Raw genomic sequence first — 15,300 nt, 5'->3', positions numbered from 1 at the left:
GGAGAGGATGTGTCATAAGGGTCCGAGCTGCCAGCTTGGGAGCTGGAGAACATGGTTTGAGTGTCGGCTCAACATTCTGTGATTCTGGGCAAATCACTTAATCTCCCCTTGTTAACAAAAATGTATGTGTTCTTGTTTGATGTAACCTGGCTCATGTAAAGTGCTGTAATACCTTTTTTATCAAATTTTTGCTAACTGACTGAACTCTATTTAAAGAGACCCAATGTACCTCTAAAAGCTAGTTAATTTTTGCTATCAGACTTGAGGCCGTGAAGTGCTTGGATCTGGAGTCACGACTCCTTTTCCACCGTTTTCAAGACAACACCTTTCGCCATGTTCTTGCGTAGAACTAACTTACGTGCTTGGTTGGTGACCCTCCTGAGGTTATCAAGAGCACGTGCTATTGCTTATGTTGCGCTGTACTCAAGTCAGTTAGTTAATGCACACACTGCAGTTTTCCCAGACTGCCGCAGCATGCACCAGACAAAGAACCGTAGGGGAGAAAATGTGGCGTAAGGGCCAGAGCTGCCGACTTTGGAGCTGGGGAACAAGGTTCAAGTCTCGGCACTGGCTCAACATCCTCTGATTCTGGGCAAATAATTTAAACTCCCTTTGCTACCAAAAATGAATGTGTTCTTTTGTAATGTAACCGGTGCTCATGTAAAGCACTGTAATACCTTTGTATCGAGTTTGTGATATATAAAACTGCAAAAAATAAAACACTCCAATACCTTTGCGTCGAGTTCGCACTACATAAAACTGCAAAAAAATAAATAATTAAAAAAGACGCCGCAGACATCGCAAGGAAACAGCAAGATGCCTGAAAACAAGGAAGAGGAAGAAACAGCATACGGCCATGCAGAGCGAAGCGGCGAGGCAAAAGGGAAAAATTGTGTGCTGCACTAAGTTACATGCCCGATCGTGCAGTAATCCATGTAACAGGGTCAGTCTCCCAAGCGGTAACAAAACAGCCCCAAGACAGGACAAATGTAAAGAATTTACCTATGACATCAAGGTATTTTTGAATGGCAGGCCCAGGAGTGAATGAAAGTGATGGTCATGGTTAAAGCCCACAGAATAGAATACAACAGGTCAAGAATAGCAGCACTTGTGCACTGCTATGCTCCAACCTAAAAAGACAGCATCTAAGTTACTCAAAGTAGGATTTCAAGCACTGAACAACAGCAAGAACTGCAAGAAAACATAGCCTTGCTGGTACAGGCCATTTGAAGAAAGGGTGCTTATTATTATCTGGGTTATACTGAATTAATACATTCATGCCAGGAACTCTCAGCCAGAGCTCCCCATACTGCTTGTGCCACAGCCGCTCCTCCCTCTTAGCGTGACCCGGGAAGTGATTCTCCGGGTCCGCCTCACTTCCTGGGCTGTTCAACTCCACAAGACCTTCTCAGCGGTCCGTGCCGGTTCTCCTCCTTCCTCCACCATTCTCGCTGCTCTCGGTTCGGCATGCCACATTGGCAATTCTCCGATCTCTCCCCTTTCCAACGCTACTGAAGGTAGTTTCAACATATTGCATGCCCCGCTGCTCCATTTTGTCTCCCATGGCGTTGCCTTCTCTCTGCCGCTGCACTCACATTCCATGTAGTATAGCACCTTGCCTGGCGCGGACCACAGCGTGCGTTAGCTGGCCGCCATGTTCTCCCCCACCCAGAGAATGGCACGTTTCATGCAAATCTGTCCCTGGGGGTCTAACATTATTGGCAATTCAAAAAATTGCTTTTCAGTTGAAACACCGTCTGAACCATAGCTATGCAGTGGTGACCTCCACTGTGTGATATGTGTGTGATAGATATGTCCGCGTGTGTGTGTGTGTGTGTGTATGTATATATATATATATATATATATATATATATATATATATATATATATATATATATATATATATATATATATATTCAAATATTTTCCGGACTCTAGTGAATTTGTCATTTATCCCTTTCTTACTCCAAAGGAATATTCCTGTTGCCTATATGTTGTCTGAATTAAATATGCCAAGAATTAGTAAAACGTTTTCCCCCTCGTATTCTTTGCATGGTGGGCACAATGCCAAAATACGTTTTCATAAAAAACTTAATTAGGAAGTATGTTTGACAAATTACTTACACAGTGGCACACGTTGAGTGTTATGAATGATTGTAGAAAGTAGCAAGTCTTACGGCCATAATAGTTTCTAGTATGTTCACCGTTGTATTCATTTAATGTTAATTTAATAATAAAAAATATCCCTGTCATTTGTGTTTGTTTGTGAGTGGTTTAAATAGTGATTCTTTTTGTCCATATAGGGCCAGTCTCGGGGTAAGAAATAGCCTATAAATTAGAATAATTTACTCAATATGCTCACAAGAGCTGCAGGAGAATGAACATTCGTGCTAATGAACACGAGTAATTATTATGACATATACCCTTGCTTTTACTGGATAGCTTGATCTCCAATTTTTGTTATGTGTTCATATTATGCACATTCTCTCACAGTGCCCATGCGCTAGGTAGAACTGCATGCCAACGGCCTTTGTGCTATGCCAGAGTGGAAGAGATTGGAATAAACAAGGACTGCAGGGCATTGTATCCGGTGCTTGGTAGTAGTATATGCTGTCAGTTTCCTGATGTTGTAACTGCCACTTGTAAGGCCCGCTTCATTCATACTTTCGTGGCTGCTCGGCAGATGAGGTCTGTGTGTTGAATAGAGTGTGACCAGCCCAGCGATAAGTGTGCTACCATGCATAAGGTTCCTCTTTATAACATAGATTCCATCTTGGTCGATACATTCAGAGTTTGATTATCCACATTTTTGCAAGTCTTTTACCGTATAAAAGTACCGCCTTTTTTGTCTGCCAGATGTGTGTGTGTGTTTTGCAGCAGACATTCCTGTGTTACAAAATATTTCCTAATTGCAAATATGAATCTTTTACAGTAATGCCCGACGAGAGGACCTGCAATTGAAAAGAACGACCTTTTCAAGGATGTTTAATAAGTAATGCATTTGTGCTATCTGTTTTACTATTGGCAGGTCTTAATAAATGTTTATACAAGATTTTGTTGTTAATAAGACACTGTGAAAGTGAGCCTCATGTTTTTCATTTGTTTTTTACTACACCGTCGTTTTCCCCAATCGTGAACTTTTTGTACGAAAAAAAGCGGAGGGCTCAAGCCTATTGTGCATATATGCAGTGTTGACGATTAGTAATTTTATTACGATGTATTTTTAGTAATTGCAAGAGGGTGCCCATTAAACATGACTTAATACTCACAGAAATACTGGTTACGCTTGCCTTTAAGCATCTTCATAATTGCTGTCTTTTCTTCTGCCCTGTTTTAATTGATGATTTCGGTAATCTTGCCTTTTGGTGCCACATTTTGTGCAACAGATCTGTGTCTATATTTTTGTTAAAAGAAACCGAATAAAGAAAAATAATGCTGGGCTTATCTTTCGAGAAGAAGCCTTCTTTTGAACGGACATGTATTTAAGAACTAGTATATCCTCCCTCTGAATGAGGTGCCTATTTTTATAACAGACTTTAAGAACATCTCTTCTCTTGTCTGTTTTGGTGTTTGTTATAAGTTATCAAATATTGCACAGCAAGGTATCCTAATTCAACCATCATTTTAAAGTTATAAATGAAACCTGTGTGTCCATATTTGTATACATACACACTGAAAAACAAAGGTTAAAGAGACGTTATAGATAGGTGAAAATGTCAGTTAATACATATTGTTTTAAACAAACAAAACCACTGAAATTCACCAGTTATAGTTATCTCAAGTAACTATAACTGGTGCATTAGAGTAACTATAACTTGCGCCTTCACCATGCACAGTGTTGTCATCAGTGATATTTCAAATGCCTCAGTGATTTTTGTCAATGATGGCATACATGCCATGAGTGATGTAATACGTCGGGTTATTAGCAGTGTATGCAGAACGTGAGTTGCAGTAACCTTAGGACATGGGTTGTAGTTACTTGAGATAACTACAACCGGTGAAGTTCAACCTTTTTAACCTTGTTTTTTTCAGTGAATGTCTAGGATTTTTGTAATGCAAAGTAAGATGTCCATCGCCCTGCTTGGGCGCACAACCTCTTTTTATTATTTGTTTTGTTTTTCTGTGGATCCGCGTAGCCACCACGATTCTCAGGGTGACATCCTTGGGAATTTACTCTGGATCCCAGGGGTGTCACACTGAAAGCATTGGTTCCGTGGATCTACGAAATTAAAAAAAAAACATTTTTATAATTTTTACATTTGACCATCAGGGGAGTCACTCTGGGAACTCCGTACCCACAAAAATGCCCAGAAGGTCAGGGTACCCATACCCTAGCCCTCTCATATGTTCTTTTGTTTTACTTTTTAGGACTCTGGACCAAGTCCTAAAATGGAGGCCTCATCTTTTCTTTCAGGTTCAGCCAGCCAGTCCCAAAGCATGGTAGAGCTTAATGATCTACTGTGGATCAGCATCTGCAGCATGAAGTATCTATAAATGTTGAGCCTTAATTTCTCACAAAAAGCTGAATGAATTTTCACCAAATCACAAAAAGCATGCATTCTGGAGCAAGATCTAACTTTCTGTCAAATTTGGTGTAATTCCATTCTGTAGTTACTGTGGTATGCTGTTCAGTTTCCTTTGGAAAAATGAATGGGGAAATCCATCGCACAACCTAGTTTATATCTCTTGATTTCAGTTATTTCTGAAATCTAAGCTTTGATACCATTGATCTTCTGAGTTTTAAAGTTAGTTTTTACAAGGAGAATGGGGAGGTCTTGCAGCAATTTACGTTTCCCATAATCATGCTGTCGACTATTTAAGGTGTGGCAGTTGCGAATGAAGGGTTTATACTTTTTTTTAAATATTAATGTTTGATTACTTGTTTCATGGGAAGCTTGGTTTAGATTTTCTTCGTTTTAATCGCCAGTAGGTGGCGATAGTGCCATGCGAAATGCATCTGTTTTCCCTGTAAAACCTATCCGTTGTTTATCATCAGTGTGACAGTTCAACACGAATGTCCGATATTTTTAGCAACATTTTTTGTTTCTGCTCAGATTTTTTTCATTAAGGGCAGAAAAATTGTCTTCAATGTTGAGAGTTATTCTTGTATTTGTCGTAGTGGTGAAGTGTAATCTCCAGGTGCTGTACCTTTCTATTATATTATGTTTAATATACTTTTCGATTATTAGGATTGTGGGCGTATGCAAAGGATGGTAAAATCAAGGGAAAGCTCGGAAACTTTAGAATCCTAAAATTATTTTACTTATCTGTTAATTTTAGTTTTTTCAATGAAAAAGTAAGGTACCCCTAAATCGTGTTGCTATTCGAAATATAGTATGCGGATTAAAACGTGTTATGAAATAATAGAAACGAAAAACGAGGGGGCGTGGTCTCCAAGTCTGAAGTCCGAATCAGTGTAACCTAAAGATTTTCAAGGGGTACTCAGAGCTGATTACCTTATTTTCCCCAGCGCTCTTATTTGGAACTTTCCATACTTGTTTGATATTAACCTATGTTCCGATTTTGCATGGTAATAAATTTATAAAGCTCTACTTTATACACTAGTATTTTTTGTTAATGAGAAGGAAATACGCTATTTTAAGTCCGGTCCTTAGTCAAGACCTGTTGATTTACTAGAATAATACTTGGATGTATGTAGTTATTCAGAGTCTGAATTTCTATAGGAAGAGCATTTTCCATAAGAATTTTTTTTTTGTGAATAACTTTTGCGCCGTTTGACCAATCTTAATGAAAGTTTCTAAAAAAAAATAATAGTTCATCCATTTGACTTCATTCCTGGAATGTTTGGAGTTGATCCTTCCTAAAACAATTCTTTTCCTCTTAAGTTTTCCATTGGAAAAAATAGGCTGAACAGAATTACACCAAATTTGGCAGAAAACTGACTGTTTACCCAGAAACTGTGCTTTTTGTGATTTGGTGTAATCCTGCCCAGCTTTTTTAGAGAAATTATGATTAAAAATGATAAATATCTGTTGCTGATGGACTCTGGGAGGAAAAAATGTCAAAATCCGGAATCTGATTGGTTAGTCCTGCTTGACCGCATAAAGTGGACCCAATTGTTGCGGTGGCTGTTTAAGGGCTCTGGGACTCTGTTCCAAAGTTGTGAAAAACATAGAAAAAAACATAAAAAACATAAGCGGTATGGGGCCCAGGACCTTGGGGGGGGGGATGGGCAGTGTTCCCAGAGGGACAACCCCTCTGGAGAAAAATATTTTTTAAATGGGTTCTCCGCCATATGGTGGAAGTTCTGCAGAAGCTAGTGCATACCCCCATGTGGTCCTGTTGGGGTGCTCCAGGATGCCGTCAAGACGTAAAAAAAACAAGCATCGGCAAAGCCAATAGGTTTCTCCTTCCTTTTTTTCTCTGTAACATAGAGGAAGACAGGAGATGGTAGAACACAGAAGATGGTGGAAGAGAGAAGACAGATGAAGACAGAAGGCGGAAGAGGGAAGAAGAGAGAAGAAAGAAGAGAGAAGACTGAAGAAGACAGAAGACGGAAAAAGATGGAAGAAGACGGAAGAAGAGAGAAGGTGGAAGACGTGAGAAGAGAGAAGATGGAAGACGTGAGAAGAGTGCAGACTTGAGAAGACAGAAGACGGTATGCAGAAAGAAAAAAGAAGATGAATAGCAACGAAGAAAGATGACGTCTGCTAAGTAAGTAGACAGCAACGAAGAAAGAAGACATAGAAGATGGAAGCGAAGAAGTAAGATGACAACAAAGAAAGAAGACAGCATGCAAGAAGAAAAAAGAAGTACTTTCAGCGTCTCAGCCAGTGTCCAATAGGAAGTGACCAAGCCCCTTTTACGTTTTTTTTTTTTTTTAAACCAACAGAAGATTTCGCAAGCAGGCAAAACCTAAAAATGAGGGGCGGGGGGGGGGTACTGTGGAAATGGGTGTGGCCAGGCCTGTGCTTAGTTATAAGATATTACTTTGTTAAAACAAAAAAAATCACTGACGACCGCAAAGGTTAAAGTGGAGTAATATGTTAGGAATGGTGTAAGTTATTAAATTACGTTGAAAAAAACCTGAGAAATTCACTGAAGAAACACTGTTTAAAAAACATGAAACCAGAGAAATTCGCCTTTTATACATAACTGACTTCTATCTAACTTGCTTTGCTGGGATACACAGCTTATGACCTCAACTTTAAATTACAGAGGCCATCTGAAATCTCTGCATTGCAAGTTATACTTGTATATCAGTTATATATAACTGTCAAATTTCCCTGGCTTTATGGTTTTAATCAGTGGTACTTTTTCAGTGTATAAAATTAAGATGATTTGGATTAAAAATATGGATTGGGTCTGGCCTGATTGAAAAACGTTCAAGGCCGAGCTACCATTACTTGAAGTAGGTAATCTACGTTGTTCAAGAAACAGTGATCCATTTCCCAAAATGTTTACCTGTTGCCAATCCTGAGTGTAAACCACGTGTGCTGTGATATTTCTAGCTGAATCCCTGTCACTTTGCTGTATGTGCACATTATGTATGAGTAAATTCTAACCAAATCTACCCAGTCGACTAATATCCAGTGGTGCATTAATGATACGGGGTTCATGCATTTGATCAGTGATGACAGGAAAGTAAATAGTACATTATGTCACTTAATTGTATTTTTATGCTTCGTGGAGAGTCCTTTTCCACACTATAGCAGAGCCTTTGGGAACTTTGAGAAATGATCAGTTTGCATCACTTCTATTCCGTTGTGTTGAAGACTTTGGGGTGAACTGTAAAGTCTTGATTCCTATGCATTGACTTGTGTGAGACATTGAAATTGCGAGTGCATGGTTTTGTATTTTGCTTTTCTGTTACTGGCTCTATTGTTGTGTACTGTTGAGGTACTCGTGTGTGCTTTGCAGATAAGTCGGTCATTATATATTTTTTTAATGTGGAGCGCATTGACTAACGCTCTTGAATGAACCATGCACTAACCTGAACAGTCATGCACCATGCTGTAAAGCATAGAAAAGTGTTTTTCACGTGGTGAAGAAAATCATGTCTTTTTATGTCCTCATTACCTCAGGAGGGTTAAGTGGGGAAAACCTATCAGTGGTTGAATGAAAGGCAAAGCGAAGTTTTAGAAAAAGATTGTTAGGGCGTTCGACCTCCATACGTTTTGAAACAAATGACGTAACAGGTGTAGCAAAAATGCTGCCAGGTGAGATGCCTCCTTCGAGGAAAGGAGGTAGGCTCCTGAATTAAACTAGATAAATATTTCAATAAAGTGAATATCGGGATTCTGTTAAAGGAATACGGTATAAATAGCAACGTTTATGGTGATTGTAGCCTGGCTGAAGGTACAGGAGACAATGCCCACGGCAGAACAGCGGTCACATGGGGAAATCCAAAGTTTTCCATCGCACCTATCATCCCCTGATGGCGCTTCTGAATGTGCCTTTGTGTCTTTTGGGCATGTAATGTTATGTACTTCAACTAGAACACGCAAAACACAAGTATTCATTTTAAGTGTGCTTGGCCCTGTTCTTGAGTGATATTTGGTAATCTCAAACACACTGGTAGGACCTTCTCTGCATTCTGAATGTGTGCATATTTGTCCAAGAACACCTCTTGTATCAACGCTAAATAACATCCAAAGAAGAATTTGTTTCAGTTAATCAGACACTCTTATAACACAGAAACCTGTTGGCTGAGTTATTGTGGCTTCGGAATTTACAAGTGTGCATTTCCCCTTTTAGCTGATAGAAAGTGTTTTTCAACTCCATGTCATTTCACAATTTCCAAACACGTTAGCCTGTATTTCGTCTACCAACCACGAAAGAACTATTATAGTTAACTGTATTACTGAGAATTGTTTGGCCTAAGTATTACTTATTTACAGTGGACCTCATTGGCTTCTGCTGTTCTTAAGATTTTTGATGCAGAAAGTTCCCAGAGTGCCAAATGTTATTTCGGTGGTAAAAAATGTAATGAACCACTGTCGTTATTGACTCGAGCATCATGGATGTCTTGCGACGTCCTTACGTTGAGGAGTGGCATTGGTTGGTCTTCCTTTCTGTTACTGTACATCACAATAAAACCTTACCTCTCCCTTGCTGGCGACATGGAGCCGTCCAAGTGCTCGCGCCTTTCCAAGATGCTGTGTGAGTTGCACACTGAATACTGTTTCTTTGCAAACAGTGACGCAATAGCGTTGATGTCCTCTGGCTGACAGTACTGCCGAGCCGTTAGGGCATTTATCGTGAATAATAATGTGTTTTCATTTTGTTTAACGTTTGTAATTTTATTGTCTATTAAATGTGCGAATTTCCAGTAAATTTCGTAATTGGCTTGAGATTTATAAGAGATATTTCACTGACAGTCGCATGTCAGTTGTGTATATTGTTCGGGCGCACTGAAAATGCATCCTGTCTGAAATGTGAATAAAAAAAATGCCTAGAGTGGTACAATCTCTCTGAGGCCCCCTGGCTTGCTTTGGCAAGCTTTCGACAGACCAGCAGCTTTGATTAAGTATACCGCACACGGCAAGATCAGCTCAGGAAGTAAACATCTCATACCACTTTCAATTCCATATCAGTTGAGCTGGGAAAAATCAATGTGCGCATGAATGCCTGGCGCGCATTTAAATGCCGTCATAAAATATATATAAAAAAAAACAAAACAAATAAACGTTAAGACCTTCAGAATCTTGAGATTTGCGTCCTTCCGCCTGATTGCGCAGGGGGAAGCAGCGCACACCTGGGAGCGGGCTCCCAATTGGCAATCTTTTGTGAGATATAATTTGCCTAAAATTGCGCACTGAGCATAAGCTTTGTTTTCTAATTGATTTACAGTTTGAGCCACTTATACCTCGTCCCCTACTGTCCTGCACACAGTGCCAGCGACTACATTACAGTGAGAGATGATAAATTACCTCGCACTTGTGATGCTAATGCGTCAAGAGTAAAAATGGCTTTTTACATGGGGTTTCGTAGAACCGTGATCCAGGCACCTTCTCATTTCACTCTTACACAGATTTGATTGCTTGGTTACATGCAGCAGCCTACCACGGTGTAAGGCGAGATATTACTGGATAGAAACGTTGAATATCTATAAATTCACAATTTACAAAGAATTCTGTGAAGCAGATTCATTGTTTTAGCGCTTGCAAAGAACTTGTAATTCTAATTAATGGAAAGAGGTAATAGAAGCACATGACGTGATTTCACAGTCTGCACAAAGATTTGGATTACACTAATGATAAAGACGGATTTTGTTTTAAGTTCATGAGAAAATATGCAGAACCATAATAGGTAATAATACAAATATCAAAAATGCATGCAGGACCGTATTTGAATTTGAAGATTTATTCTGTTTGTAGTTGTGATAACATTTGAACTGAAGAATATTAAATGAAAATATTGGGCTCACTAGTGGCCTCACTCAAACTGTCTGGAATATCTATACCTGACTCATAATTTGATATCTAAAGACCTACTGTCATAAAATCCTGTTAACATTCGTATAAGATGTGTTGATGATTCTGAAAAAATCTTGTTTGGATTGTTGCTTGCTTCAAAGGTTTGAATTTGCTCTGATTTTTATTCTTCAAAAAAATCATGCAAGATAATTTAAATTGATGACGTGTATTACCTTTCTTGCTCCTAAAACTACACAGTAGTGTGAAGGCTGTATTTTCTTGCCTCTAAAATTGTTGTATTTTTAGATACCTAAGGCCATTTGGAGTTTTCCGTGCGTTAAGCTATTGTTTTTTTTCCCGGTTTTTACACGCACATGTAATTAGCTGAACAATTGGAATGCAATTTTTCTATTGCACCAGGCTAAACAAGTTCCTTTGTGCAGATATTTTTTAAATTATTTTTAATTAATTCTCCTTTATGGCTTGTAGTCTTTAATATAACTGAAAAGATCCAGTTTTTGAAAAGTGATTTGTTTGATGTTAATGTGCTTTTGAATATTGGGCCTTGTAAGCTGAGGACCGTTTGGTAAGGCAAAGGGGCCGGGACGTATTATAATATGTATACATCATTGTGGCATTCAATAACATCAAACAAGGTACAACATTAAAATAGAGAATATATGTTGTTTTTATGGGATATCCTATGATACCAACCTGCAAGCTTCTTAAGGTCAGGCAGTGAGCCATTGGAATATTCCACTTATAAAATTATTATTATTATTTTTTTCCTTGTGATTAACTTAGAGTATCAAATACGCCCATTTCACAGCCCTCCTTTCATGGCCGAAGCCGGTAGCCCTGCTACCCTTGCCTTGAAGGCATGTAAGTTACATTATCTGTTTTTGTTGTGTTTGTGGGCTCCTGCTCCAAATACGGAGAATCCGATTTATGCTGCCTGCTTGGCACAACAAATTAAATTGACAGTGATGTATGGGGGCATAATAGCATGATGATCCCTCTGTAGCGCGGCTGGACGCCTCCTGCTTCATTTGGCTCTTGTTAGGCAGCTAAATAATGAAATTCTGCTGACTGATTTCTCATGTTCCTCTTCCTCTTTTTTTTTTTCTCCCCCTTTTCTCTCCGAAACACGAAAATCCCAGACCCATCCAAATGCCAGCAAGCTGCCCTTGAAGGACTCGTTCACTTTCGATGACTACAGGTTGGTGGACTGCTTTTTAAAGTGGATCTCAATGGCTTAAAGAGAATGGAAGGAAATGCTTTAGTGGGAAACATCCCGCTGTGACAGTTTAAAGCACCAATTTACACTGCTACACTGATATGCTTTTAGAAGTTAGATAATGAGTAGAGTGAATGAGTATGGGGAGCATTTTAATAGGCATGTAGGAATAGCTATTAATATAATGATGTTGGAACACTTGCTTGGGTATCCGAGTGAAACTCAAGATTAGTGCGTATGTGCAGGAAGGGGGCGGGGGTGTTAATATTTTAGCTTTTGTACGTTTTCACATGAAAAGAGGGAATTGTCTGCCTGGCCGGAGTAGTTATTACATCACTCTAAAGTACTGAACACTGGTGATTTGTATGTATTTTGTTGGAGCATTATGCTTACGGAACAAACTGAGGGATTTTAAGTGCATCATGGGGTATTATTTAGTCTCTACGGGGAATTGGTGCTGCACACCTCCAAGGTTTTAAGGCGTGAAATGCTTTCATGAGGTGGAGAGGGAAGGAAGTGACTTGATTTTAGACAGTCGAAATAGAGAGAAATTAGTATCTCAGTGTTGGTGAAGACCTTAAGTGTTTTTTTGACTTTAAGGCAGGGTTGTCCGACCTTGGTCTACATGGCCAGCTATGTATTTTTTAGGAGCTCCACACTAGATGCATTTACAGGAAGCAACTCGACCCTGGAATCATTTATGCGGTTCAGCAGTTATCCTGCAAATGGGATATGGCTCTAACCCTTGTGGTAGAACATCGGCCAACACTGCTTTAGATATATCTCGATCTCACGGAGTTCTTCAGCAAGAGAACGTGACCAAAAATGGAGTGTCATTTCAGGTATAACCCACCCTTGTTTCTTCTACTGGATTAAATTCAATTCCCAGAGCAGTCGCACCACGTTGTTTTGCTGAAGTCTTTAAGAACGTTATTCTTGTTGGTGAATTACAATGTAAGGAAGTGTTGCAAGTTTATGAAATGTGCATTTTTCAAGATGTTGGATGCCACAATGAATTTTCAGTGTTCAGTGCTTGGGTACATGTTTGGAAAATCGTCTTGTTTATGTTTAATCTATATTTCTCCTGCAAAATTCAGCAAATGCTTATTCTCTACTTGCTTCAATATTAAGTCAGAGGGAATTTTAGAACAATTACAATGTAAAATGCTTAGGTCTTTGCACAAGAATTTCTAAGTATTTTTATTTAAAAACGTGGCTAGGCAACAGTTCCAGGCGTTCCTATCCTTTTCTTGGACCCACTCTGATTGTACCATGAAGTGCATACCCAAGAACCCCCAAAACAAGTAATGAAAAAAGAATAATAACGTTGTACTAACCTTTGCCTAAAGGGGTCCTTTCTGACAAGTAGCGCTATAGCACACACATCTTTTAGTACACATTCATTTGTTCACAGGGTGGCTAGTCTCCTCCATCCCTGCTCTGTGTGCCTCATTCGTAAACATTTTATCAGAATATATATTTTTTTATTATTATGTCCATCTAACCGCACTGCCCTGTAATCATAATGCTTTGTGCTTTTTTGAAAAGTACTTCATACTACAATTACACCATCTCTTTCACTTACCGTGATGAGTTGTTACTGGTTCCTAATGTAACCAGACTGTTTTGTAATGAAATGCTTTTTGGCTTTACTACCTTGGCTTGTGGCCTGTAGGTCACAGTACATGCCAAAGAGGAATTTTGAGCCATCGTGCTGCCAGAGTTGTTTACAGGTTATATATTGCCACAATTCTCTTTAAGTGATTTGTTAAGGATTGAAGAGGATCACGATGGCTTAACTCTGTTATTTGTCACCTTTTGTACTTAATTTAGGAACTGCATTTAAAAACGATATATTCTTTTGGAAAATATTATAAAGCGAGGGCCTAACAAGAAGAAAAAAAAAATCAAACACTGTTGCCCACTTCATACTTTAAACCACACTGGGCCATTAAATTAGCCTTTATATTGACAATGCAGAGTATTTCAATTATGTTTCGAAGTCTTGTGTGATCATTTGAAAGTAAACCTTTGCAACTAGGCTGTCATAGTGATGTTTTATAGACTGGAAATCAACTCGCTAATAATCGTGTAAATTTCCTTTAGAATGAGATGTAAGAAAAGTAGACTGTCTAAGGAATGATCTTTTCCGTGATATGATCGAATATTTTAGACATCCCCAATAAAAGGCAGTAATAATAGGTGACTGAAGCTTCATATTTAAGTAGACTTCACCCATAATAAGCTGACTAGGAGTTGGAAGTGCAGAAAAGCGTGTCAGAAAAATGTTTCATGGGAAGGCTCTAACATTTTTTGAGTTGGTTTTTGTTTCTTTAATTTGTTGGCTTTTTGAACAAGCATTGGCAAAGCCAGTTGATCTTACCATTTAAATCCTTTAGTGGTGAGGACGACCTGTTGTCATCCTCAGCGCTATCTTTGTAGTGTGGAGGGTGTAAATGGGTGGTCCTCGAAACTGAAAAAAAATATCTTATTTTTTTTAAAAAAAGTAGAAGCATTAAAAAAAAAAAAATACCTGGTTGTGAGGGAACAGCTACCCTCGCACCCCGAGTTGAATTTGTTTGATTATGGTGTAAAGTCAGTACCCATGGCATGCTGACATCACAGTAAAACTAAAGTGAAAGCAGACTGCGCTAATTGCATGGTCTGCTTTCACCTTGAATTGATCTATTGGGGAGCATAACTCTACCTTCCAAGAACTGACCTCTTTGGGAAAGGCAGTGCTAGAAAGGAAACAATGTCCTCTTTGCATTGCTGTCTCCCTCTATTGTGGATACCTGCTTGGAGACTGCAATGAACTTGTGATCCCCAAGCAGGGATCGCCTCCACTAGACCACTAGACCACCCTGACTTGTTTGGTGAGTGGGGGCAGCCCCGTTGGCAAGGATAACGTGCTTCCCCCCCACTTACGAGCAAGAACAGTCTTTCTGTCACCTTTGGGAGGGTATATTGGGCGGTGTTTGTGGATTGGAAATTCCACTAGACAACAGGGCCCTCCCCCAACTGCCTCAAACAAGGGTGTCACAATCTTTCTATATCCTGTTGGTGGCGGAGGGGGATGATTGCAGGGCTTTTACCCAATCTACCCCCTCTGGGGATGAAATGCCCACCAGACACCAGGGTCGTATTTTGATGAGGGGGGATGGACCCCTTTGGCAATGACCAGTGCTCCCCTCAACCCAAGGAGAAGAAGAAACTTTCTGTGCCCCTTGGGGGGTAGATTTGGGGAGGAATGCACCCAATACACCGCCCTAGGGCAAGAAAGTCACACTAAGCACTTCTTTGTTTTTTGGTGGGTGGAGAGGCCTTTTGGGCATGGGACAGTGCTTCAACCTCATTCAATGGCGAGACACCCTTTCTGCCATCCCCTTTGAGGAGCGAAACTGGTGGTTTGCCCTCATTCGGCTACCATTGGGATTGGAAAGCCCTTCAGCCACCAGGGATTACAATCAAAAGAAGTGGAGCATCCCACCCTGAAACAGTCATGCCCCCACCCTTGCAGCACAATTATTCAGCCCCACCTGGGAGGAAGATTGGTTTGTTTGCCCTCATTCTGAAAAGTGGGCATGGGTAGAAAGGCCACTAGAACCCTAGAAAATTATTTTTTTTAAACAAAGAAAGTGCTGTGGATGACCCACTCTGGCATAAAGTCATGCCCCATCTGAA

The 15,300-nt window shown here is 39.7% G+C and overlaps 1 protein-coding gene across 2 annotated transcripts in view; it reads left to right on the top strand.

Moving 5' to 3' along the window:
* Positions 1–15,300, top strand: part of SETD3 (SET domain containing 3, actin N3(tau)-histidine methyltransferase) — a 387,484-nt gene that overhangs the window by 238,940 nt on the left and 133,244 nt on the right. For both annotated transcript variants that reach the window (XM_069208287.1, XM_069208286.1), the window contains exon 7: positions 11,540–11,598. In XM_069208287.1, the coding sequence (XP_069064388.1) occupies positions 11,540–11,598 (59 nt within the window). The remainder of the gene's footprint in view (positions 1–11,539; positions 11,599–15,300) is intronic.

Source organism: Pleurodeles waltl, chromosome 9 (assembly GCF_031143425.1).
Source record: "Pleurodeles waltl isolate 20211129_DDA chromosome 9, aPleWal1.hap1.20221129, whole genome shotgun sequence".
In the NCBI taxonomy this organism is placed as follows: Eukaryota; Metazoa; Chordata; class Amphibia; order Caudata; family Salamandridae; genus Pleurodeles; species Pleurodeles waltl.
This window is presented reverse-complemented; position numbering and strand designations above follow the sequence as displayed.